This window comes from Tamandua tetradactyla, chromosome 3 (assembly GCF_023851605.1).
Source record: "Tamandua tetradactyla isolate mTamTet1 chromosome 3, mTamTet1.pri, whole genome shotgun sequence".
Taxonomy (NCBI): domain Eukaryota; kingdom Metazoa; phylum Chordata; class Mammalia; order Pilosa; family Myrmecophagidae; genus Tamandua; species Tamandua tetradactyla.
The window spans coordinates 191,493,399-191,520,285 of record NC_135329.1 but is presented as its reverse complement, the minus strand read 5'-3'; the positions used below and the strand labels follow the sequence as shown (position 1 = coordinate 191,520,285).

The 26,887-nt window shown below is 39.8% G+C and overlaps 1 protein-coding gene and 1 pseudogene across 2 annotated transcripts in view; both read right to left on the bottom strand.

The window, feature by feature from the left end:
• Nucleotides 1-661: 661 nt before the first annotated feature.
• TMEM169 (transmembrane protein 169) overlaps nucleotides 662-26,887 on the bottom strand; it is a 36,652-nt gene continuing 10,426 nt past the window's right edge. Inside the window, exons 2-3 of one of the 2 annotated variants that reach the window (XM_077152022.1) lie at nucleotides 5,647-6,044; nucleotides 662-3,085 (exon numbers count right to left, since the gene is read on the bottom strand). In XM_077152022.1, coding sequence (XP_077008137.1) covers nucleotides 2,463-3,085; nucleotides 5,647-5,917 — 894 coding nt within the window. In that variant the 5' untranslated portion in view covers nucleotides 5,918-6,044 and the 3' untranslated portion in view covers nucleotides 662-2,462. Of the gene's footprint in view, nucleotides 3,086-5,646; nucleotides 6,151-26,887 lie in introns of those variants that run through there. The other variant, XM_077152023.1, reaches the window with a different exon arrangement.
• On the bottom strand, nucleotides 14,446-16,367 carry LOC143675864 (zinc finger protein 131 pseudogene; annotated as a pseudogene).

Here is a 26,887-nt window from a genome sequence, read left to right as displayed (position 1 = left end):
AGAAAAGTCAGCTTAGAAACATATATTATCACGCTGGGTCAGACAGCGTTTTCTGCAGCTCAGCGTTTTATGGCTGCTCAGCCATTGGAAAATAGAACCCTTCTCCCTGATATTCACCTTGAAGATTAGGTAACTATGGGTGAACAGAATTGTTCAGGTATGGTATTTACCTCTCCAAGTTCTTAAAGTTTCTCTAAGTATTTGCTGATATCACAGAAGAGATTACTTTTGTTCTATTTGGTTCGGTGTTTATTTCTCTACTGGAGCCTTTTGAAATTATTTTTGTTTATAAGCCTCTTTGTTCCACCAGTGGTGAGCCCAGTTAGGGTAAGGGCCATGTGAACATCATCTCTGGATCCCTTGGGCCTGATCTCACCCTCTCCCTCAATTCACCTTTGCCTAATCATGACTACTTTGGGCTGTGGCTGAAATGTGACAAATATGGTTGCACTTAGGTAAACATGTAATCTGTGAAAGCAGTCTACCTAAATGGAATCCCAGTAAATTAGTGGTGCATGGAAAGTGTCAAGACATAGGATCCATACGAAGATCTTTACACATATACAGGATGTGTAAAGGCTCACCCTTTTCTGTGGATTGTAGCATCAAAGCAGTTTTAGAGAGCCCCAAAGACCAAATGAGCACATAAATGTTCATCAGATTTTATTTTTATTTTCTTTATTTTAATTATAATTGTTTATGTCTCTACAAAAGCACCAGAGAGCACAAAGTTTATCTTCAGAAATGCTGGACAGATTCTTTTTTTCCTCATCAGACTAATAATAAGAGAGAGAGACAGAGACAGAGAGAGAGAGTGCACCTCTGAAGGTGGGGTTCAGCACCATGCATTAGGACAAATGTTCTTGGCCTGCGGTGGGGGGAGTATGGCTGACCCACTGCCCTGATTCACAGCAGTTCATTTGACAGCTTATTTCTGAGACATGAACAGGAAATGAACATCAGCTATTTTTTGCAAGGGCTCACACCTCCGAAGTTTGTTTGACCTCTTAGGATTAGATTTTTGAAATTAGAAGGAGACCTTTAAGAGTGAGACTTCAGAAGCTTAATGTGATTTACAGCCGCTAGAGGCCAGGAAAACCCAGGCTTCTCAGAAACACCAAAGATCGTGTTTGTTATTCAACTCTAGAAAGAGCCAAGTGAGTGAGGCTTTGAATGAGGTTTTGCCTAACCACAGAAAGCTAAATCTGGCTTCCTGCTTAGGGTTACTGATCTCTGTTGGGGGTAATTTAGCAGATACAGTCCCTCCCTTTCTAGTTTTTCATCTAATGATTAGATTAAATATCTCCACCTCTATGAAAAGGAGTTACAGTTGCTATTACATAATTGCACTCTCCTGCCCTTTATTCCTTTCCAAATACCCTTGAAACCACATGACGTTAAAGAAGTTTAATTGCAAGGTATCCAAGGTGCTTATTAGCTAATATCTATGTGTAAATTCTCTCTGTGTAAAATTCAGACCAAAGTAAATAAATAGATAAAACTATATTAATAGTTTGAAACTAACTTCATTTAATCATTGTGAGGCAGAGATTCTTACTTGCCTACCAAAAGAACCATTCTTCTCTTTTCTCTCAAAAAAGCATAGCCCCAATATTTAGCTGAGAATACAGCCTTTCCCAGTCTCTTTTGCCTGTGAGGCCATAGGACTAAGGTCTAGCTGATGAAATAGAAGAAGAGGTATTGAGTGAGATTACTGGGAGGTCTCCTTAAACTGGAAAGGGGTGCTTTTCTTTGCCCCTTCTTTTAGTCTGCTGCCAGAAACACAAATGCGATGGCTGGAGATGTATGTAGTCAGCATCTGGGATGTTCAGGATAAGGGCCATAAGGACCATCTCCTACTAATGCTAGAGCAACAGAAGAAGCAAATGACTCCCCCAGGTCCCTGGACAGTCTTCCTCAAGAATTCTTCTGTACAAGAGAGAAATAAACTTCTATCTTATGTAAACCACTGCTATGTTAGGGCTTTAATCATCTGCAGCTAAATCTAATCTAAGTGATAAACACAAGTCTTTACATTCTGTTGTACTGTGGCAGCCTGCTTCCAAAATGTTTCACTCTATCCCTATTATCTTACTGGTACTTGGTCTCCTTTGAGCTTCCTTATTCTCCCTGTCACATTACGCAGATATTTTTCTCAGGTTCCAGGTACTAGTAACACTTTTATGCTCCTGTACTGATAGGCAGCCAAGCTTCGTGTCCCAAATAAATGGTCACTATACAGCAGGCAATGAAGCAGAGTTTATCTACAGGATGGATTACTTTGGCACCAATTGCTGTTCTGTTTTCTGCTCTCCTGGAACCATAAAGATGGCATGACAGACCAATACGGGCTAGGATTTTCCAAAACTGTGGGGGACAGGGGATGATTTAAAGAATCCTCTGGAATTGGAAGGTGATATAAGGGCTATTGAAGCCAGAGAAAGAAGTAAGTTGTTGGGAATTTAGACAGTGGAGGTTTCTACTTCCTGGGTGGGATCCTTGTTGGAGAGATTGCTGGAGATATTGTCAGACTCGAGCAGCTCCACAATGCTGTAGGGAGAGCAGTCCTCCAGACCCAGCTTGCTGCAGAGCCAGCCACAGAAGCCTTTTTCCATGTCTCGAGCAGCTTGCCACCATGCTTCCCAGGACCATGATAGCTGGACCACAGCAGCATAGAGGCCTAGGGAAGAGGCCATGGCCATTATGAGCACCGGATAGAACAGAACGAGGCAAGGGCAACATGAGATCTTGTGCCAGAAGGTCCTCTCTTCATTGTACACAAGGAAGATGTTGTACCAGGTGATTGTGCCATAGTAGAAAGAAACAACGAAAGAGAGGACAAAAACCACAGGCAGGCAGATCAGTGTCCAGAGGACCACATGGGGCCCTCGGTCTGCTCCCATCTGGCAGGCCTTTCTTCCTTCTGATGTGGTTTCCCTTGATGACTCTTTAGACTTGGTCAATTCTTGCAGCTCCTTCTCTGTCAATGTGACATGGATATCCACCATATGACCCTTTTTCTTTCCTCGAGTGATGGTTCCGGTTAGTGTAACATAGCGGCTGTCCAAAGGCATGTCCCACAAACCTGCAAGGCACAAAGGAGATAAAAGTCAAGATCAGATAAAAGGACATTTCATCACTGATGTCCCATAAGGCTGGGATCTAATAGGAGAATGTTCATTTTCACAGCCTCTGAAGTCTATGATTCAGTGACTGATCAAATGGGTCTCTTTTGGGAGGGGACCACTGGTATTATTTCTTCCACAGTGAACGCTCACCCTAAACATATGGCCCTAATAAATCAAGACATAGGTTGAACTTATTTTTCATGCTCTCTATTCACCTTTATGAACCTCAATCTTGAGACGATCTCTGTGAAAAGAGGGGTGTAAGGGACTATTTGCAAATCATCTAAATATTCATACCCTCACTTTACTAAGGATACTACTATATAATATTTCTAGTTTACAAGTCCTATGAAAGTATATTTTATGAGCATCAACTACTATTGATACTGTAAAAACTGTACGCTGTGTGCATTGTACACTGTGTGTGTGTCTGTGTGTCTATATATATATACATCAGGGGCTAGGGCAAAAGGTCAAACTGGAGGCCCCTCATGGGCGGCCCACCCTCTTGTCTTCCATGCCTACCTCTATGTGCCCCTATGAGAAGGCCTCCACACCTGCCTATGGACATCCTTGTCCTTACAGCCAAGCTCTTTCCACACACATATCCCACTGCCACTATGAAAGAGCCATCATTTGGCCATCTTGGAAGTGAGGTTGGGGATACTGAAGCGTGGAACTCCATGATCCTTGGTGTGTGAAATGTGGTCTAGAAGTGTATACGGGAGGCTCTAGGTAGGCATGTCCTTTTGGGCCTGTTGACTCCTTGCCCCAAAGCTAGAAATAGGTTAGAGCAGAGCCACCTAAGGAGCAGGGCCCAGCATGGTGGCAAGGGCTGATTATCCACATATAAGGATTATACTGTTTCCCCAAATAGTTTCACAGTCTCCCTCTTCTCATTAAATGACACCACCATCTATCTATCCATTTCCCAGATCAAATCTCAGAGGTCAATATTGATTCTTCTCTTTCCCGCACCCTGAACCTTGAATGCATCAGCAAGTTTGCAATCCACTCACTCTCCGCCATCTCCCCTGCTGTCCCCCTAGTCCCAGCTTCTGCACTTATATTATTGTGTCTGCAGTGCTGCAGTAGTCTCTCATCATCTTATACCCTTACTCGTTCTATTCTTCACTGAGAAACCTGCATGATCCTTAAAAATATTGTGAAGAAGTGCCTCTCCTATGCCTAAAAGTCCACCACTGACTTCCTTTCCTAGCACATTTTTTTGTTGTTGTTGTTTTTTTTCCTTGCATGAGCAGACACCCAGAATTGAACCTGGGTCTCCAGCATGGCAGGCAAGAATTCTGCCACTGAGCCACTGTGGCACCGCCTACCAATGACTTCCTTTTGCCATTATAACAAAGTCCCACCTCCTTACTTTGTCCTGTAAGGCTGGATATGATCTTGCTCTGCCTCCCTTTCTATTCTCTCACCATCCTTCCCCTTGTTCCTTCCACTGTAGTTGCAAAGGCCAATGCTGCTCCCACTCCAAGGTCTTAGCACTTGCTGTTACCCCTCCCGGAAATGCTCTGCCCAGGATTTTCATGCCTGGCCCTTTCCTGTCATTCAAACCAGTTCAAACGTCACTTCTTCAGAGAAGCCTTCCATGGCTATCCAGTCTCTACCCCAACCACTTTCCATCAGTTATTCATCTCCCCATCACCATAGTTTTGTTGTCTCTGTAACACTCACTATCACCTAAAATTTTATTTTATTTGTTGACTTGCTTACTGTCTGTCTTCTCTTGACTAAAAGATAAGCTGTAGGAAAGCAAGGACATTGCCCATCTTTTCCACGGTGAAAGTATGTCTTAGAGATCTACCCCTCCACTCATCTACCTCACCTGCTATTTCTGCGCAATAATCCTTAATATGGGCATTTCACAATTTCTTTAGTAACAAGCGTTTTTATGAATATTTCTTTATGGCATAACTTACACAGGCATAAGTTTCCTGGGGTAGACACTGAGAATTAGAATTTCTGAGACATAAAGTATGTATATTTTAAATTTTAATAAATATCGAAAAATTTCCCAAAAAGTGATTAAAGTAGCTTCTACATCCACTTGAGCTGTAGGAGAGTATACCTATTTCCTCATATTCTTATCGTTTTAGCCATTTTTTTGCAATTCTCTGTGTGAAGCAATACTATATCTCATTGTCATCATAATTTTCATTTTCCTGATTATTAGGACATTCAACTATTATTGTTACTTCTCTTATATGTATTGAGTAATTAGCATTGTCTGATAATTGTGTATCAATCAGTCTCTTCCACTAGGTATAAAGCAAATAGAATTTCCACTAGGAGTTCTGAAAGGGGAGAGATTTCCCCCATATCATCTAGCATGGGACATAGTAGGTCCTCAGAAAATACTGTTGATTAAGACTTTGCAGCACTGTGAGAAGAAACGTATCATTAAAAAGAACAAACTTGAGCAAACGCTTGTCTTCTGGAGGATCATCATTGGGTTTTGTTCCCATGGCCATAAACGCATGGCCTCAGAGGGACTCACCATCATCCTCGGGATAGTCTAGGAAATCATCTCCCTCCTCCTCTTTAGGTCGGTCTCCACCTTCCAATTCTCCTGGCTCCTTATCCAGTTTCTCACTTTCTGATCTGTAGATGATGATAGATTCTGGGCGGGACTCTTTCTTCTTCTTTTTCCTCCGACCCATTGTGGATTCCCCATCTAGGGCCAAGGCAGCAGCCATGACCTTCCTCAGAGAGCCCTGATGGGGGCTTGGGAGCTGGCTCTGGCTTTCCACTCCTGCTGGCTCATCCATCCCTGTCCTCACGTCAAGTTATTTTTTGTGAAGGGTCCAACTTGTTTGAGGCAAACTCACAATCCACACATCACAGAACTTCTTCCTGGGTGGGGCTATGGGAAGATATCCCAAGGATAGGTTCCATCTAAAAGAGAAGAAGCCAAAGCCATTAACAGGGAGTGAATAGGATGAGACAGAGGGGGGTTGGGAAATTATCCTCAACATGGCAGAAGCCTGTAGGAGCCAACGAGTTAAAACAAGACCTGCAGAATTTGTTGGGAGCAGTTGGCATCCCTGGGTGGACAAGAAACTGAGGCGATTGTTGCTTGCTTTGTTTGGAACAGTCTGGGAGGAACAAAATGTTCCTTTACCCTCAAATTGTTACCTTAAGTATGAAGCAAGTTAAGTACTTTGTTTCCTCAGGAAAAGCAGGCATGCCTTTTGTTACCCTGCAGTATACAAGCAGGATCTTGTTCAGAATAAAGTTGTCTGTTGTTTGTTAAAGTTAAGCTTCAGACCCCCGATCCTGTCTGTCTCTTTCTTTCTTTCTCATCATTCCTTAATATCTTTCGAGCTCCGTCTCCTAGGAAGCAACAGAAGCCTTCCCCTCCCTTTGCATTTCGCAACAGTTTATATTGGGAGTGCTGTAAAATATTTTTACAAGAATGAATTGTTGTGAATAAAATTTTATCTGTATACAATTTTGTACAAATTTTACACATTGTCATCTACACACACATATATAACATAAGAACCATTGGTCTAGTTGGGGAATACAAAGTATAGGGAAGGAAGTCAAGGCCCTCTCTGAGGTTCACTATGGGTGGCTTCTGGATATTGTGTCATAAAACTACACCCAAATGGATGAATTCATCTATAAGTAAGACACCCAAAGATGGTGCAGCTTCACCAACCATTTTCGCCTTGGCAATCTGTAATGAGCTTAAGCTTCCTGGCCTCTTATTGGCCAAAGATCCTATAAAGCTGTAGAGATCTATCCTATAACATACGAGGAAACCAACAGAGAGGATGGACACTTCCACCCTTAATGCTTCCTCTCCCTTTTTTGTTCTGTAGGTATTAAGAGGTGGGCAGATAGAAGAAACATTATATAACATCTGTGCCAGTTCAAACGTTTCTTTTTAATTCTGATACAAAACTGTAGGGTGGAAACTTTTGATGAGATTATCTCCACAGGGATGTGTCATGCCCAATTGTATGTGTGACCTTTTGATTAGATGGAGATATGACTCCACCCATTTAAGATGGGTTTGATTAGTTTACTAGAGTCCTTTAAAAGAGGAAACATTTTGAAGAAACCTCAGAGCCAATGCAGATGCTTGGAGAACAATTATTTCAGAGACATGGATTTTGGGGGATACTTGGAGTGCCCACAGAGAAAGAATTTGCCTAGACATGGACAAAGCCCAGCAGAGGTCAGCATGGTTCTTCCCATGAAATGCTAAGCAGGCTTGAACCTAGAGATATGTCACGGAAAAACTGAGTGAAGGCCCACAGATGCTTAGAGAGGAAACTACCGGCATCAGAAGCTGGAAGAAACAAACTGGGAACAAGGACCAGCAGACGCCAGTCATGTGCCTTCCCAACTGACAGGTGTTCCGGATGGCATCAGCCTTTCTTGAGTGAAGGAGACCTCTTGTTTGTGTCTTAATTTGGACACTTTTTTTTTTCAATCTACTACATTTATTTTAACATTTGTTCCCCCTATTATTTATTTATTTTTAATCCATATGTTTTACTCATCTGTCCATACAATAAATAAAAGGAGCATCAGACACAAAGTTTTTAAAATCACAGTCACATTGTGAAAGCTATATCATTATACAATCATCTTCGAGAAACATGGCTACTGGGACACAGCTCTACATTTTCAGGCACTTCCCTCCAGCCTCTCCAACATACCTTAACTAAAAAGGTGATATCTATATAACGCATAAGAATAACCTCTAGGATAACCTCTCTAGTCTGTTTGAAATCTCTCAGACATTGACAATTTATTTTGTCTCATTTCTCTCTTCCCCTTTTGGTCTAGAAGATTTTCTCAATCCCTTGATGCTGAGTCCCAGCTCATTCCAGGATTTCTGTCCCACGTTGCTGGGAATGTTTACATCCCTGGGAGATATGTCCCATGTAGAGAGGGGGAGGTCAGTGAGTTTGCTCGTCATGTTGGCTGAGAGAGAAAGGCCACATCTGAGCAACAAAAGAGGTTCTCTGGGGGTGACTCTTAGGCCTAATTTTAAACAAGCTTAGCCTATCCTTTACGGGGATAAGTTTCATATGAACAAAGCCCAAGTTTGAGGGCTTGGCCTATTGCTTTGGTTTTCCCCACTGCTTGTGAGAATGTCAGGGATTTTCCACATGAGGAAGCTGAATTTTCCCCCTTTCTCATCATTCCCCGTTGGGGACTTTGCAAATACTTTTTTATTCACTGTTCAAATCACTCTGGACAAACCTACAAAATCTCATGCCCTACACAAGGTTCTATGTACTTATGGTGTTCAATTAAACTGTCCACATAAGTTATATTAGGAAATGCACTAGTCAAATTATAAATTCTGTACTAAACATTTTTTGCTTTAGTCTCACATATAAAGTTTTAAAATATGAATTACTATCTATTTTCAACACCCTGCAATATTGACATTCCTTTGTTCTTCCTCATGCAAAAACATTTTTAAATTTGTACATTTAGTCACTATCATTGTACACTTTAGGCATTGCTAGATTATGCCATCTCAATCTTTATCGTCTATCTTTCCTTCTGATTTCATTTTTGCCCCCAGGCCTCCTCCCTCTATCATTCTCACATTCAGCTTCATTCAGTATACTAACTTCATTGTATTACAGTTAGGTAATATTGTGCTATCCATTTCTGAATTTTTACAATCGGTCCTGCTGCACAGTCTGTATCCCTTCAGTTTCAATTACCCAATATCTGCCCCATTCCTAGCTCCTAATGACCTCTGTTCTCAATGACATTATCGAAGTTCATTCACTAATGTTAGTTCATATCAATGAGGCCATATAATATCTGTCCTCTTGTTTCTGGCTAATCTCACTCAGCATAATGTCCTCAAGACATTGTGTTGTTACATACTTCATAACTTTATTCTGTCTTACAGCTGCATAGCATTCCATCATACGGATATACCATAGCTTGGGTTATTTCCATCTCTTGGCGATTGTAAATAATGCTGCTATAAACATTGGTGTGCAAATGTCCCTTTGTGTCCTTGCCCCATGCCCTTTGAGTAGATACCTAGCAATGGTATTGCTGGGTCATATGGCAATTCTATACTTAGCTTCCTGAGGAACTGCCAAACTGCCTTCCACAGGGGCTGTACCATTTGACATTCCCACCAATAGTAGATAAGTATGCCTCTTTCTCCACATCCTCTCCAGCACTTGTGGTTTTCTGTTTTATTGATAATGGCTATTCTGGTGGGTGTGAGATGACATCTCATTTTGGTTTTGATTTGCATTTCCCTAATAGCCAGGGAAGATGAGCATCTTTTCATGTGCCTTTTGACCATTTGTATTTCCTCTTTTGAGAAGTGTCTGTTCAACCCATTTTGTAATTGGGTTGTCTGTCTTTTTGTTGTTGAGTTGAACAATCTCTTTATATATTCTGGGTACTAGACCTTTATCTGATATATCGTTTCCAAATATTGTCTCCCATTGTGTAGGCTGTCTTTTTAACTTTCTTGATGATGTTCTTTGATGCACAAAAGTGTTTAATTTTGAGGAGTTCCCATATCTTTCTTTCTTTCCTTCTTCAATGATCGTGCTTTGGGTCTAGGAAGCTGCCTCCTATTATAAGATTTGTAAGATATTTCCCTACATTTTCTTCTGACAGTTTTATGGTCTTACATATAATGTTTAGGTCTTTGATCCATTGAGTTAATTTTTGTATAGGGTGTGAGATATGGATCCTCTTTCATTCTTTTCCATTTGGATATCCAGTTCCCTAGGCACCACTTATTGAAAAGACTGTTCTGTCCCAGGTGAGTTGGCTTGACTGCCCTATCAAAGATCAATTGTACATAGACGAGAGGGTCTATATCTAAACACTCTATTCGATTCCATTGGTCAGTATATTTATCTTTATGCCAGTACCATGCTGTTTTGACCTCTGTAGCTTCTAATACAAAATCTTTGAAAGAAGATACCGATTAGCCTGTGTTCTTGGTTCTCAGCTATGCTTCCTATATAGCCTCAGGCTAACACTTCCTTGCTAAAGGAAAGTTTAAGAAACTTTAACTGGTATGTGAAAATTTAACACAATGCACATAAAAGGAATTTAGAAAATTGAAAAGCTCTGATCCTTAACTTCAGCTGATATCCCAGGAGGCTGCAGTCCATCATTGAACTTTAGCCATTAAGAGGAAAGGACTACTCCGACTGCTGCTGCTAAAGAGGTATAAATTAGCAAAAATGCAGCTAGTCATATTTAAGTAGCTAGCTGCTCATAAGTAAAACAAAAACTCGTTATTATGAAATGCTTCAAATATATATAAAAATATAACATTTTATTCTGGAAAATTTAAATAATATATAAAAGCAAAGAGAACAGTTTTAATGAACTTTCATGTACTCACCACCCAATTTCAACAGTAATCAAAATATTTATAGCCAAACTTGTTTCATTATCTGGTATTATTTAAAAGAAAATCTCAGAAATCATTTCATTTAATCAGTAACTATTTTATTATGTATCTCTTTTAAAAGATTAATTACAATACCATTATCACATCTAATTTTTAAACAATTTGTTTTTATCCTCAAATGTCCAGTCAGTTAAAATTACCTGTTTGTTTAATATTTTTCAGTTTATTTGCATGGATCAAGATCAAAATAAGGTCCATACAAGGTAAATGGGCATATAGCAGTGCTGCCCAATACACCTCTCTGCTGTAACACCTGTAATATGGCAAGTGAGACTCAGGATCTGCATTTTTAGGTTTTTTTAATTTTATTCAATCAACTGAAATAGCCACATGGGGCTAGTGGTTGTACATGGGTCTACAGGTTTGCTCTCCAATGTTTTCCCATGCAATTTATTTGCTAATGAAAGCAGGTCATTTATCTTGTAGTTATCTACAGTCTGGATTTTGCTCATTATATCCCCATAATATGTTCCTCTGAACCATATATTTCCTATAAATTGATTAAATAGAGAACTTTGATTAGATTCAGGTTGGAATTTTTTTTTTTGGCTGTGTGTTATGGCAAGAATAATTTATAGATAGTGTTCTGTACTTTCATCAAAGGGTACCTAATATCTGATTGACACTTTTTGTGAAGTTAAGGAGCCACTGATGAATACTGGCTACATCCATGCATGCACCATGGGTTACAAAATGGTGACAGTCTATGTCTCTCATTCCTTCTTCATGTATTTGCCAGAATAATCTCATATACTTCTTTAATGCAATTTTATTGAGATACATTCACATACCATATAATCCTCCAAGAATACAATCTATGGCTCACAGTATCATCATATAGTTGTGCATTCATCACCACAATCAATTTTAGAACATTTTCATTGCTCTAAGAAAATAAAAATGAACAACCAAAGCATACCATACCTCTTATTCTCCCCTATTATTATTATTATTATTATTGTCTTTATTTCCTTACTCATATGTCCACATGTTGGATAAAGGGAGTGTCAGTCACAAAGTTTTCAGTCACATGGTTACACCATAAAAGCCATATAGTTGTACACTCACCATCAAGAATCAAAGCTACTGGATTGCAGTTCAATAGTTTCAGGTATTTCCTTCTAGCTATTCTATACTAGAAACTAAAAATGGATATGTATACACTTCAGAATGACCGCTCAATTCTATTTGAAATCTGTCAGTCACTGAAACATCATTTGCTTCATTTCTTTTCCCCCACTTGGTCAAGAATTCTTTCTCAATCCCATGATGCTGAGTCCAGGCTCATCCCCGGGAGTCATGTCTCATTGTCAGGGAGATTTACACCAGTAGGAGTCATGTCCCATGCAGAGGAGAGGGTGTTGAGTTTATTTGCAGAATTGGCTTAGAGAGAGAGAGAGGCCACATTTAGGCAACAAAGGAGGTTCTCAGACATAATTATAAATAGGCTTAGCTTCTCCTTTATAGGAATAAGTTTTCTAAGGGTAAGCCCCAAGATTGAGGGCTTGGTTTACTAACTTGGTAGTCCCTAATGCTTGTGAGAATATCAGGAATTTCAAAGGTAGGGAAGTTTAGTATTTCCACATTTTTTCCCTCAAGGGGACTTTGCAAATACTTTCTTATTTTATGCCCAAATTACTCTGGGATGTTTTGGGATATTATATTAACCTGTCAAAATAACAAGATTTAATTTCCTATTCAAGGGTCCATGTAATTATGTTGTTTACATAAACTGCCCATACAGGTTAAATTAGACAGTGTGCTACAGAAAATATAAATTTTGTACCAAATAAACATTTCTTCCTTTGGTTTCACACAGAAGTTGAAGTTTTAAAATACAGTCAATATCATCCTTTACCCTGTATTCTGATTTACTTTAGTCCTAACCAGATCATCTTCATTCATACCTTTGATTGAAGTCTGATCTCTTTTTCAGCTTTTTAAACAGTTGCTATATGGGGTAATGCTGACTTTCAGAGCTGCAGAACTCTAACTCTGAGTCTCAGATGTCACCACAGATACCCAAAGTTCCTGGGAATGACCAGGTTATACACAAGGAGCTCTGTATCTCAGAATTTAGAAATAATAGTTAAAACTCAGGAATAGCCATGACTGCTGTAAGAGTTTATAATCTAGGAATGTTTACAATAGGCCTATTGAATAGTCTGTACTCTTTAATTGCCAATTACCCAATCTCTGCACATGTTCTATGCTATCAAATTCAATTCTCAGAGTTTACACATTATATTTAGTCCATATGAGTGAGGACTTTTTTTTTTGTCGTCTCCATTTCTGGCTTATTTCCCTCAACATAATGTCCACAGGGTTCATTCACCTTTAGTTGCATGACTTACAACTTCATTCCTTCTTGCAGCTGCTCAGTATTCCATTGTGTATATATATACCACAGTTCACCCTTCCATTCTCAGTTGATCTACCCTTAGGCCACCACCTCTATCCACTGCAAATATTGAATACTGCCACCATAAACACCAGGATGCAAATGTGCATTCCTGACCCAGCCTTCAGTTCCTCCAATTATATACTTAATAATGGGGTTGCAGAATCATATGGTAACCTTATACTTAGCTTCCTGTGGAACTACCACACTGTCCTTCCTCACCAACCATTCTACTTCCCTACCAACAGTGAATAGGTATATCTCTCTCTCCACATTTTCCCTTTCTGTTTATTTTTTCTATTTATTTTTTAAACAGTTTTATTCACATACCATGAAATCCATCCTAAGAAAACAATCAATAGCTCCTGGTATAAATCACATAGGTATGCATTCACCACCACAATCTATACTGAGAACATTTCCACTTCCTCTGCAAAGAAAGAAGACAGGGAAAAAAGAAAAATATGGTGGATAAATAATAATAATAAAAAGAAGAAACAGCAACACCACCACTAAGAATCCCCCCCCCTTATACTCCCTCTTACTGGCATTTAGTTTGGTATATTGCCTCTGTTACAATTAATGGAAGCATATTGCAATGCATATACTGATTTTATAATGAGGGAAGAAAATAAAATTTATTGTCTAAAAATTTTTTTAAAAGTTATAGTACACAATCTTTATGTTAAGGATTGGGGGGGGGGGGAAGATTCCATTCAAAACAAAGCCTGATATATTATATACATGTTTTTCTCTGTACTTTATTTAAATATATTAATTTTTAAATGATGCTCATCTTTTTTTTAATTCAATCTGGAGGTAAAATACTACTGCAACTTTTCAACAAAATAAAGTTTACCACAGAAGTAAATGAATTTTCCCAATTGAAAATGGCCCTTTATCTGCCATTAAATAAAATTTCTCAACCTAAGTGAAAGAAAAACAAAAAACATAAAACTAGTGGTTGACATTTATAAGCAAAAATATAAAGTACTATAGACTCTTCTACACTGCTTCTGACCAACTGAACTTTGAAAAAACCAGAGATGCTTTATAAAAGTTTCACTGGTTTTCAAAAGGCACATGGGTATGGATTTTTTTAACATTCTAGAAATTTTGCCACCACCACTCTATTCCTGTTGCAGAGATGGCATTTGTGACTATCAGGGTAGACAAGAATGTTCCAACTCAAAGAAAGGCAGAAGCCCAAACTTAAGTGCACAGTAATAATTTGAGGAAGGACATGACCTGGGAAAGAGAGATAGGAGAGGGCTTACCACAACGAAAAGAGATACATTTGTACTAACTTATATAATAAGGATATAATCCATTTAAATTTCCAGGAACATACTTCTCAAAGCTTCCCATTAATTTATAGAACAGATTCCTCCTCTGTGGCATTAGGTATGGGGAAATCAGTTTGTTTCTAAAGAAACAATTAACTTTGGTCCACTTGTCTTATAGCTTAAGGACAGTCACACTGCCCATAATCAGTTAAAAAAACCCAGCAAGCAAATTAAAAAATTTATTTGTTATTTCACTCTAAAACTGGCATTGCTGTTCTATCCTCATTCCCTGCATTTTCAGCTTGGAAATCCACTGCTGGTTTGGTGGATTCCCTAAACTCTCAGCATCTTCGTGATCTGCCCTGGCAGCCTCAGCAGCATCTTCTTGGCTAGGCTTATTCACCTGGTTCATGATTTCAGAGGTCACTTGATCCAAGTTTGCTTCTAGAAGCTCAGTTTGTTCTTCCATTGGCATCTGATTTAGCCATTCAACATGCAGCTCCTCTACATGTACTTCAGTACCTTCTTCAGTCTGAATTCGACCCCTTCTAGACAGTTTACCTGGACCTGCTCTGGAAGCTCACACATATGTGAATCGTGCACTGGAGTAGATCTTGATGGACTTGTTCCACAGTCACTTGAGCTGAATTCACTTGGAAATGAAGCAATGGTAGCACATGGACCTTCCCACCTTGTTCTTTAATAGTCATTAATGTCACTGGTTCAGTTTGCACATGTTTCTACCGAAAGAACTTCTTAAGTTACTAGATGCTCTGAAATATTGTATCACTGAGTTGCCTCCTTTGTTCGTTTCCTTGCATAAACCACAAGTCACATGAAGCACAATGGTTGGGTTTATCTCTGGTGTGCATTACCGAGTGATCTTTGAACTGGTCCCAGCTGTTTAACACGCTATTACGGACCTGACATTCATAAAGCTTCTTCCCCTTTTTGTCCCCACTTCAGTTTGGCAAGCAGTCAAGTTCATTTAAGTGTGCTATTTTTAGCAAATCACTCATGACAATGTGGACATTCAAAAGGTTTTTCACCTGTATGTTTTCACCAAGATGCTCTTTTAAAATGTCCCAAGTGGTCAAACTGTTTCAGGCAGTAATGACACACGAATTTTTCCCCAGCTTTTTGCTCCCTTAAGAAATGGCACCTCCCTTAAGATGGTAAATTGAGGTGCTGTTTCCATGCACTCTCCCAAAGATACCTTTTATTGCATATTTCACACTTGAAACTCTCAGGGGAGTGTGATTTTATGTTTTCCCATTTGCTTGTGGGGTCAGATGCACAGCCATCTTCCTTAATCTGCCCTTTTCTAGCACCTTGATGGTACCTGCTGGTAATATCTGCCAAAAGTGCTAAAGCAGAATCATCAGAAGAATGTGCTCTGAATGTACTTTATGGACTGCTTGGCTGAAGACACCTCCTCTATTGTTTCAGTGTCTTCATCTTCCACTTCAATCGCATCTTCAGCAATCTCCACCTCGATTTCAACAGTTTCTGATTGGGCAGATGGTAATGAGTCCATGATAACATTTGAAGTTTCTGCAATCTTTCTCTTTACTTCACTTTTTCCTGTATCATTTTCCTCCAGTGGAGCTGAATTTTCTTTGTTCCTGACTTCAAGGGCTGTGATGGTTTCTAGCACTTGTAGAAACTCTGCTGCTTTCCATACATCATTGGCTTCTTTTTCTCCTTGTATCATTAATTTTGCTGTATAGGTGAACTCAATTAAATGATGAAAGGAGACTTCTTGGAAGATGGCGGAATAGAGTAGCTCGAGCTTAGCTCTGCTCCACGGAGAAGTTAGAGAAGGGACAGGAGGGCAAATGAGGTGGCCATTTGGGAGAGTAGCTGACTGGGGAGAGCCTTCTGCACCACATGTGGCAGCCCTGGTTGCAGAGGCCGAGGAACAGAGAGGCAGAAAGCTGAAGCCTGGCATGGAGGCGTGGAGCCTGCAGGAGTGCACGGACGGGAGCCCGGCTCTCGGAAGTAAGCCAGGCCATGTTCCTTGGGTGCGCTACCCTCACCAGGGCAGCCCCGTGACTGGCAACGCGCCCACACCCCACGCACCCAAACCCCATCACCCACTCCTATTCCCCATGTTCCAGGAGCCCTCACCCCACCAGCCCCCAGTGCACACCGGCCCCACGCCCCCACCCCAAGTGCAGCCTGACCCATGTCTCCTGTACCCCTCCCAAGCACTACCACCCCCTCCCTGTTCCCTTTGAAGCCCAAAGAACTCCAAACAGAATAAATCCCAACAGGCCTTCCCCAAGGTACATATCAGTCTGTCAAATGTTGAAGATAAGCAGAAAACCTGAAAGTGACAAGAGAAAAACAATCTATTACATACAAGGGAAATAAAATAAGACTGAGTTCAGACTACTCAACTAGCACCCTGGAGGTGAGAAGGCAGTGGTCTGATACATTCAAGATCCTGAAGGACAAATACTTCCAGCTAAGAATCCTGTACCCAGCCCAAATCGTCCTTTAAAACTGAGGGAGAGATTAAAGTTTTCACAGACAAAGAAGTCCTGAAAGAATTTGTCAACAAGATACCAGCCCTACAAGAAATACTAAAAGGAGTTCTGTCAGCTGAAAAAAACAAGACAGGAGAGAGAAGACTGGAGGAGGGCACAGAATTGAAGAGTACCACTAAGGGTAATTTAAATAATACAAAGAGAAATAGGGAAAAGAATATATAGATCTGATGAATAAAATTAAAAAGTTAAGATGGTAGAATTAAAAAATGCCTTTTCAGTAATAAATTTGAATGTTAATGGGCTAAACTTACCAATTAAAAGACATAGACTGGCAGAATGGATTAAGAAACATAAGCCAGCTATATACTGCTTACAAGAGACTCATCTTAAACACAAGGATACAAATAGATTGAAAGTGAAAGGATGGAAAAAGATTTTCCATGCAAGTTGTAACCAAAAGAAAGCAGGAGTAGCTGTACTAATATCAGACAAAATAGACTTTAAATGTAAAGACATCATAAGAGACAAAGAAGGACACTATATACTAATTAAAGGGTCAATTCACCAAGAAGATAAAACAATCATAAATGTTTATGCTCCCAGTCAAGGAGCTCCAAAGTACATGAGACAGACATTGGCAAAACTGAAGGGAGCAATAGATGTTTCAACAATAATAGTAGGAGATTTCAATACACCACTCTCCTCTAATGATAGAACAACCCAGACAGAAGAGCAACAAGGAAACAGAGACATTAAATAAGTTGATAAATGAATTAGACCTAACAGACATGTATAGGTCACTGCACCCCAAAGCACATGGTTATACATTCTCCTTTAGTGCTATGGAACATTCTCCAGGATAGATCATATGCTGGGGGCACAAAACAGGTCTTTATAAATTTAAAAATATTGAAATTATTCAAAGCACTTTCTCTGATTACAATGGGATGAAGCTGGATCTCAATAACTACCAAAGAATGAGAACATTCACAAATATATGGAGATTAAATAACACACTCTTAAACAACCAGTAGGTAAAGGAAGAAATTGCTAGAGAAATCAGTAGCTATCTAGAGATGAATGGAAATGAGAATACAACTTATCAGAATTTATGGGATGTGGCAAAGGCTGTGCTGAGAAGGAAATTTATTACCTTAAATGGCTAAGTCAAAAAACAAATAGGAGTGAAAGTTGAAGACTTAACAGCAAATCTGGAGGAACTTGAGAAAAAACAGCAAACTAACCCCAAAGCAAATAGGAGAAGAGAAATAACAAAGATCAAAGCAGAGATAAATGAATGGGAGAACAAAAGAACAATAGAAAGAATCAATAGAACCAAAAGTTGATTCTTTGAGAAAAATCAATAAAATTGATGGGCCACTAGCAAGAATGAAAAAGAAAAATGGAGAGAGGATGCAAATAAACAAAAGCAGAAATGAGAAGGGGTACATTACCACAGACCCTGAAGAAATAAAAGAAATCATAAGGGGATACTATGAACAACTATATGCCAACAAATTAGACAACTTAGATGAAATGGACAAATTCCTGGAGACACACAAACAAGCTACACTGACCCAGGAAGAAACAGAATATCTCAACAAACCAATCACAAGTAAAGAAATTCAATCAGTCATCAAAAATCTTTCTACAAAGGAAAGCCCAGGGCCAGATGTCTTCACAGGGGAATTTCATCAAACAGTCCAGAAAGAATTAACACCAATCCTTAAACTTTTCCAAAAAAACTGAGAAAAAAGGAACTCTACCTAATTCATTTTATGAAGCTAATATCATTTTAATACCAAAACTGGGTAAAGATGCTATAAGAAAGGAAAACCACAGGCCAATCTCCCTAATGAACATAGATGCAAAAATTCTCAATAAAGTATTAGCAAATCGAATCCAACAGCACATTACAAGAATTATACACCATGACCAAGTGGGGGGTTTATACCAGGAATGCAAAGATGGCTCAAGACAAAAAAATCAATTAATGTACTACAGCATATTAACAAATCAAAACAGAAAAATCACATGGTCATGTTGATTGATGCTGAAAAAGCATTCAATTCCTTGAGACCCTGCTTATATTTTTCCATTCCTTTTCCCTATATTTTCTTTTGTGCGTAGGTTTTCACTAATCCTACTAATTCACTGATCCTACTAGTTCACTAATCCTTTCTTCTGCCTCTTCAAATCTGCTGTTGTATGTCTCCATTTTGTTTTTCATGCTTTTGGTTGTGTCTTTCATTCTCATAAGTTCTGCCATTTGTTTTTTCAGAATTTCAAGTTTTTTTTTTATGGTTGCCCAATGTCATCTTCTTCTTTTTTTAAATTTTGGTATGGGCAGGCTCCAGGAATCAAACCAGGATCTCCGGTATGGCAGGTGAGAATTCTGCTGCTGAGACACCATTGCACAACCTCCAATGTCTTCTTTATGTCCTTCTTCTCTTTTGCCATATCTTCCTTCAACTCATTGATTTGATTTAGAAGATTTGTTTGAACATCATTAAATAGTTGTTTTAACTCTTGTATCTCATTTGAAGTGTTATTTTGTTCCTTTGACAGGGCCATATCTTCTTTCTTCCTAATATGACTTGTGTTTTTTTCTGTGTCTAGGCATCTGATCTCCTTGATTAATTTATTCTGGAGGTTGTTTTTTCTCTTCTACCTAGGGTCTTCTTGTTGGTTGGCTTTGTTCTCCATCTGTTATTTGACATTCAGTTCAACTTATTCTAGACCTCTAGCTTAGCTTCTGTTTAACTGATCAAAATTTTCAACTCTTTTTTTTCTGCATATTGTCTTGTAACATAGGATCTACCCCAACCAGATTTTCCCAGAAAGGGCCAGGATTCAGGATTAGTGTGCAATCAGTATAAAGTTACCCTGAGGATGAGACCCAGGAGGTTGCCAGTCTTCCCTATGAGGCCTCTTGAATTCTATGTTTTTCCTATACTGTCCAGCAGGCAGTACTTGTCAGCCACAGCTCCTCACTGGCATAAAGTGGTGCAGTGCTTTTAATTCTTAGCAGATCCTGTCCCTGCCAGGGGCATGGTTGAGCAAGAGGCTGAGGTAGAAGGTGGCCCTAAACTGTTTCTGTTTTCCAGGATCTGTGGTCTGAATTCTCTAAATAAGAGCTGTCATTTGTGCTGGGCCCTGACTCCCTACCCTCTTTTCATGGGGCAGATAAGCCCTTTAGTAAATTCTCTCCTTCACCTGACTAGCCACTTTATCTCTCAGACATTCCTTAACTCAGCCTTTGTCTGGGGCAGTGTTCAAACCTGAGAATGCCTGCATCTTAATTTAATGGGCAGCTAACAAGTAAAAAATTAAAAAATCAACAAACAAACAAAATCCTTTTCAGAGCCGGACCCAAGTCCCCTAAATTTGCCAGTCAAGACCAGAGTTGGTATCTGGCTCTATCTATGTGCCCCTTTCCTTGAAGCACAGCCCTTTTCCAGTATTCTGCACTCAACCAACTCCAAAGTCTCTGCTTTTTTGTTTTGTTTTGTTTGTCAGCATCACCTTTCTCTGCCAGGGAGAAACCTCCAGTTTCCTTTTATGCTTGCTCCAGGTTTATTTGTGCTTGGAGCTTATATTTAACTGCCCGCATTTGTTAATTCCACAATTGGAGCTTGGTTGAGCCACCTTCCCTTGTTCCTGGTAAAGCCTGCTTCTTTTTTTCCCATCGGGAAGTGTGCTGATTTGAAAGGATGTATGTCCCCTAGAAAAGCCATGTTTTAATCTAAATCCCATTTCATAAAGGCAGAATAATCCCTATTCAATACTGTGTGTTTGAAGCAATCAGATCATCTCCCTGGAGATGTGATTTAATCAAGAGTGGTTGTTAAGCTGGATTAGGTAACGACATGTCTCCACCTATTTGGGCAGAACTTGATAAGTTTCAGGAGTCCTATAAAAGAGGAAACATTTTGGAGAATGAAGGAGATTTGGAGAGAGCAGAGAATGCTGCAGCATCATGAAGCAGAGCGTCCACGAGCCAGTGACCTTTGGAGATGAAGGAAAAATGCCTCCTGGGGAGCTTCGTGAAACTGGAAGCCAGGAAAGAAGAAGCTAGCAGATGACATTGTGTGTACCATGTGTCCTTCCAGATGAGAGAGGAACCCTAACTGTGTTCACCATGTGCCTTTCCAGATGAGAGAGAAACTCTGACTGTACTCGCCATGTTCCCTTCCACTTAAGAGAGAAACCCTGAACTTCATTGGCCTTCTTGAACCAAGGTATCTTTCCCTGAATGCTTTAGATTAGACATTTCTATAGACTTGTTTTAATTGGGACATTTTCTTGGCCTTAGAACTGTAAACTAGCATCTAATTAAATTCCCCTTTTAAAAGCCATTCTGTTTCTAGTATATTGCATTCTGGCAGCTAGCAAACCAGAACAGGAAGTAACTGCAAAACAGCCCCCATGCCAGCAGGGGAAGGGTGACATCCTCCATAGCTTACACAGCTACACTGTAATCTCGGCCCTTCCACCTGTTCTAGGCTGTGTACGATGTGTGGCTGGTCACAGAATTCCCTTAATAGTTGTTCCAGACAGTTCCTGGCTATTTATTAGCTGCCCTAGAGAATGGACTAAATCCCGCACCTCCCTACACTGCCATCTTGTCTCTCATACATTTTTTTTGTTATTTTATTATTGTGAAAAATAACATATATACAAAAAGCAATTCATTTCAAAGCACATTGTAACAAGTAGTTATAGAACAATTTCAGAGTTGGTATAGAGTACAGTTCCACAATTTGAGTTTTTTCCTTCTAGCTGCTCCAAGACACTGGAGACTAAAAGAAATATCAATATAATGATTCAATAGCCATATTCATTTGCTAAATCCTATCTTCTCTGTTATAATTTCTCCTTCTCCTTTGATCTTTCTCCCAATCTTTAGGGGTTTTTGGACTCTGCCCATTTTGACTTTTTTAAGTTGATAAAGTGGGATAGAGGGATGTAACTAGTTCTGGAGAGACTGGCACCTCTGGGTTTTAGGACTTATCTGGCCTAGGAACCTATCCAGAGGCTGTAGGTTTCTGGAAAGTAAGCATAGTGGTGCATGGAACCTTTGTAGAATCTCAGATAGCGCCCTAGGAGTTCTTTTGGGTTAATAGGAATGGTTTTGATTGGGGTTTGGCAAACCAGGGTAAATAGCACCATCTAGGTGAAGCTTGTGTAAGAGTAGCCTCTATTTGAACTCTCTTAGTCACTGACACCTTATTTTGTTACAATCCTTTTTCCCCTTTTGGTTAGGAAGGTACTATCAGTCCTACAGTGCAAGACCAGACTCATCCCTGGGAGTCATATGCCACATTGCTAGGAAGACTTTTACCCCTGTATGTCATGTTCCATGTAGGGGGAAGGGTAATGATTTCACATACTTGGGCTTAGAGAGAGAGAGGCCACATCTGAGCAACAAAAGAGGTCCTCTGGAAGTAACTATGAGGCACTACTATAGGTAATCTTAGCTTCTCTGTTACATAAGTAAGCTTCACAAGAGCAAGCCTCAAAATCAAGGGCTTGGCCTATTGATTTGGGTGTTCCTAATGTTTGAGACAGTCTCGGGGGTTTCCCTGGTGGTAAAGTTTAATATTTCCATATTTTTGTCCCATCCCTCAAGGGATTTTGCCAATACTTTTAATCATCTGTTCAACATACCCTGGGATGTATCTGGGCATTACATTAAGCTATACAGAATTACAAGCCTTCATTCCCATTCCGGGTTCCACGTGTTGTTTAAAAGATACATCCAGACAGGTTGAATTAGATTATGCGCTACGGAAAATTTAGGTTCTGGACAAAAACTTCTCTTCCTTTGGTCTCATAGAGTAAGGCGAAGTTCTAAAGCACAGACAATGTCCTCCTTACCCCTGTGTTCTGATATACCTGAGTCCTGATCCAATCAGCTTCATTCTTATCTCTAATTGAAGCTTGATCTCTTTTTCAATTTCTTTTGTGTATGTGGCAATGCTGACTTTCAGTCCTGCAGAACTTCTACTGTCTCATACATTTTTTTAACAAACTCAATTTTTTAATTTAGTGGAGGAAGTGAATGGCCTTGCTGCTATCCAATATTATTGACACTTAGAATTTCAAAAATAGCCTTCTTTTTTACTAATATGGCAGCTTACACTGACATAAGAACATTTCTGAACTCTACGAATGTTTTTATTTTCAAGTAACTATACCTATAATTGACAATTGCTAGATTCCACTCACAATCCTGACCACCCTGGCTCCCCACATCTGTATACCCTCCAGTAACTGCAAGTTACCTTTGCAAATTGCCCTCAATTTCCAAATGCTTCATTTTCTTTCAGAGCACTCTGAACATTTTCTTTCTTTCAACACCACATGTAACCCGTATGTTCTGTTTCTCTGCGGAATACTGACTAATTTAGATTTTGTTAACGAGAGTGGGACCTTGAGAAACAGAATCTTACGGATGGGAATTTTTAATTAGGTCTGGGTTTTCTGGAATGGGTGCTGTCATCTAATTAGATTTGAAGGCACTGATGACTCTATTTCCAAAAGATAAGAGGGCACTGATGGTCCATGGCATGATCTGGCAATCGCGATAAACAAAATATCACCATTGGATACTTCTACTCAAATGCTTGTAAGGGGCAAGGCTCTGAGTGACAGCATGTTGATACTTCAACTTATTTTTGTCAAACTAAAAAGTATAAGAAGGTTGGCTGGTTGTTCCTAAATACACTAGATAAAGTCGTTAAAGAAAAGGATGAGGTCAGGGCTTCAAATTCCCAGCTTAAGCACTGCATGAATGACATGAAAGTTTGGAAAGAAACTTGTATGTCTTGTAGCCACAGAGCTGAGATTTCTGAAAACCAAATGCAGAGTCTCACTACGTAAGTAACTGAATTACAATGCAAACTGAATTCCTAATCTTGCAGGATATCAGTTTTTTAAGTGAGAGCATTGACTGGGAAAAAATGGGATCCCGAAAATTTGATAAATCTGTAATGGCTTCCCCTGCAGAAGCACCCCTACTATCACGTATGAGAGGATTAACCCTGTTTTGCCAGACAAACCTATAATGGATGTCTATGATGTAGGTGACTTACAAGACACTGCTAATTCTTCACAGAATCCACTCCCACCACCCCTCTTTGTTTCCAGACCTGTAACTAGCCTGAAGAACCCACAGGCCCCCAAAAGGTGAGGAACCAAGTGTGATCCATGAGGAGGTATGCAGCATGATTTTTCCAATTTATCTGGACAGAAATCAGGTGAATATGTGTGGGAATGGATATTGATGATATGGGATAATGGTGGAAGAAATAAAGTTGGATCAGGATGAATTTATTGTGTGGGCTCACTAGGCAGAGATTCTGGATTCAGTGTAGTTTGAGCAGTTAGAAAGGGTTCTAACAATTTGGTTGAAACATGGACCCAAAAGGTGGCTTACACTAAAAGAAGTTGAAATGCTGGAACTACCTTGGTATAATGTAGAAAAAGGTATCCAAAGGCTTAGGGGGCTATTCCAAGCTTCCGTTACAGCTCTTTTGAGAAAGGTGCCCAGCCAGTGTCTACTCACAAAACAGACACTATTCCTGATTCACTTCAAAACTTGATTCTCCCCTCTCCCTACAATTTGAACAGTATGCTTTAAGAATAAAAAATGTTCTGACAAACTTAGTAAAAGATAAATGGTTCTATAGCCATAGTAATGGGTATCCAGCAGAAATGTTTTAAACCTATTCAGTTGATCAACAGCAACCTGCCTCAGTGAAAATGCCTTTGGAAGTCAAGCCTTCGTGCTTGTTTCTTATTTCTGGGAAATCTGTTCTTGGTTGGCTGACTCTCAGAAGTGAAGGACAAACACTGATGAGCTGGCTTTCAGAAGATTATTTACTGTGGCAATTACTGAATGAACAGATTTAAAATTGGTTCTTGTTATCATGGGTACAGAAAAATTAGTTCCAACATTTATGGGAACTTTTTCATTCTCAGTTTCGTTAAGAGGCTGAAATGTGATTAGATATATAGATATCTCAGAATAGGGTCCATAGTTACCTATTATTATGTAACAAACTAACACATACTTAGAAGCTTAAAACAAAAAGTTTTTGCATCATCGCACACCTTTCTGTGAGCCAGGAATCTGGGATGGTCTTAGCTGGATGGTGAGTCTTCTCAGTCTGATTCCTGTCTATAGAATTTGGGGGTCCAAAGGGCTCTTTTCATTTTGTACAATCTGTGAACATTTAAACCAAGCTGGCAATATTCTGCCAATAACGTTCTCTTAAAAACTTTGTGGGTCCCTGTGAATAAGCTCTGTGGATCAGAAATGTGATGGTGACATGGCTGGGTGGTTCTGTCCTGAAGTCTCTCAAGATGTCAGCCAGTGCTGCAGTCATCTGAAGGTTTGAATGGGACTAGAGGATTTACTTCCAAGATAGTGCACTCACATGGTGCTGACTTTTGACATGAGACCTCAGTTACTCCCCATGTGGGGTTCTTTGTGGGCTGTGTGAGTGTCCTCACAACAGGTAGCTGATTTCCCCCAGAGTGAGTGATCCAAGCACAGGGATTCTTCTTGATCATGCCAACTCTACTCATGGTCCTGTCTCTTCCTCATCTTTGATTTCCTCCCTATTCCAAGAGATCTAACTTCTCCCCTCCATTACCTTCTTCTCTTTTGCTTTCAAATGAACTCAGTTTCCTACCTGGAATACGCAGCTTTACCTTGTCCCTTACTCTATCTGATATCCCATTTCTTTCCTTTTACAAGCAAGCTTCTCGTCAAATAGCTTATAGCTATTCACTCTCTCCTTCTCTCCATTCCAAGTCATTCCCCCCCCCCACCCCAATATCCTGGGTACTTCCTATATCATCATCTCCTTACTCACAACCTCCTTTCCAAATAACACACACACACACACACACACATATTGGTAAGTCATTTGGTTGGAAAGATGGGGAATGGGCAAGGAAATTACCTAATGTGCAAGGCACTAAGCTAAATACTTAATACATAATATTAACTTTGACTTCTCAACAAGCCTGTCAGGCAGTTTTTATTTTTCTCATACAACATATTAAGCTCATCCATGTTAAATTAAAAAGCAGGAGAACGGGCGGGCCGCGGTGGCTCAGCGGGCAAGAGTGCTTGCCTGCCATGCCGGAGGACCCCGGTTCGATTCCCGGCCCCAGCCCATGTAAAAAACAAACAAACAAACAAAATATAATAAAAATAAAGATGTTTCCCTTTCTTCCTCCCTTCCTTCCTTCCATCCTTCCTTCCTTCTCTGTCTTTCTTTCCTTCCTTTCCTCCCTCTCTCTTTAAAAAAAAAAAAAAAAAAAAAAGCAGGAGAACTTGGACTTATGCCTATACATGCAAAATTTCAAAGTCCAGGATTTTCCCAAGAGTAGGAAGAAGTCAAGTATTTATGGCTCCAGTGGGCAGTTGATGCTTCAGTTTTTGATGTCCAGAATCCCATTCTTCCTTTCTTTTATGATAGAACCACTCTTCTCTGGGGGCAATGTATTCCTGGAAGTCAATGATGTGCCCATGGCAACCATTTCACCATTATCATTTACCTTGTCTGTGCCAAGCCTTTGATTCTGCTTACCATAGAGTCTTCCTTGACTTTCCCTCACTTCCTTTTACTCTCTACCCTCATTCTCTTAAATACTTCTCAAACCCTTCTGCTGTATCTTTTGCTCCCATATCTGCCTTCTCAAACCCATAATGACCAGTATTTTTGAGACCTGATTCTCAGTCCATTGCCCTCTATTCTCAACAGCTCATTCTCTTCCTTCTGTTGAAATACACCACCTTCTTGTTCATGGTGATGGGAATACCTCTATGCCAAGAAAACCCAAATTCAGATATCAAAGTGTGATAGATTACCCAAATGTATCTCCAGCGGCTGAGTGGATATTTTCCACTTCCGTCTTGCATCATTTCTGGTTAAGTGTGTTCAAATCAAACTAATTTTCTTTACTTCCAGCAGGCTTTCTCTTTCAGTATTACCAAGAGGAAAGGACAGGGCACAAGGGGAGGTGATCTAGTTTGCTAGCTGCTGGAATGCAACATACCAGAAATGGAATGGCTTTTAACAAGGGGAATTTAATAAGTT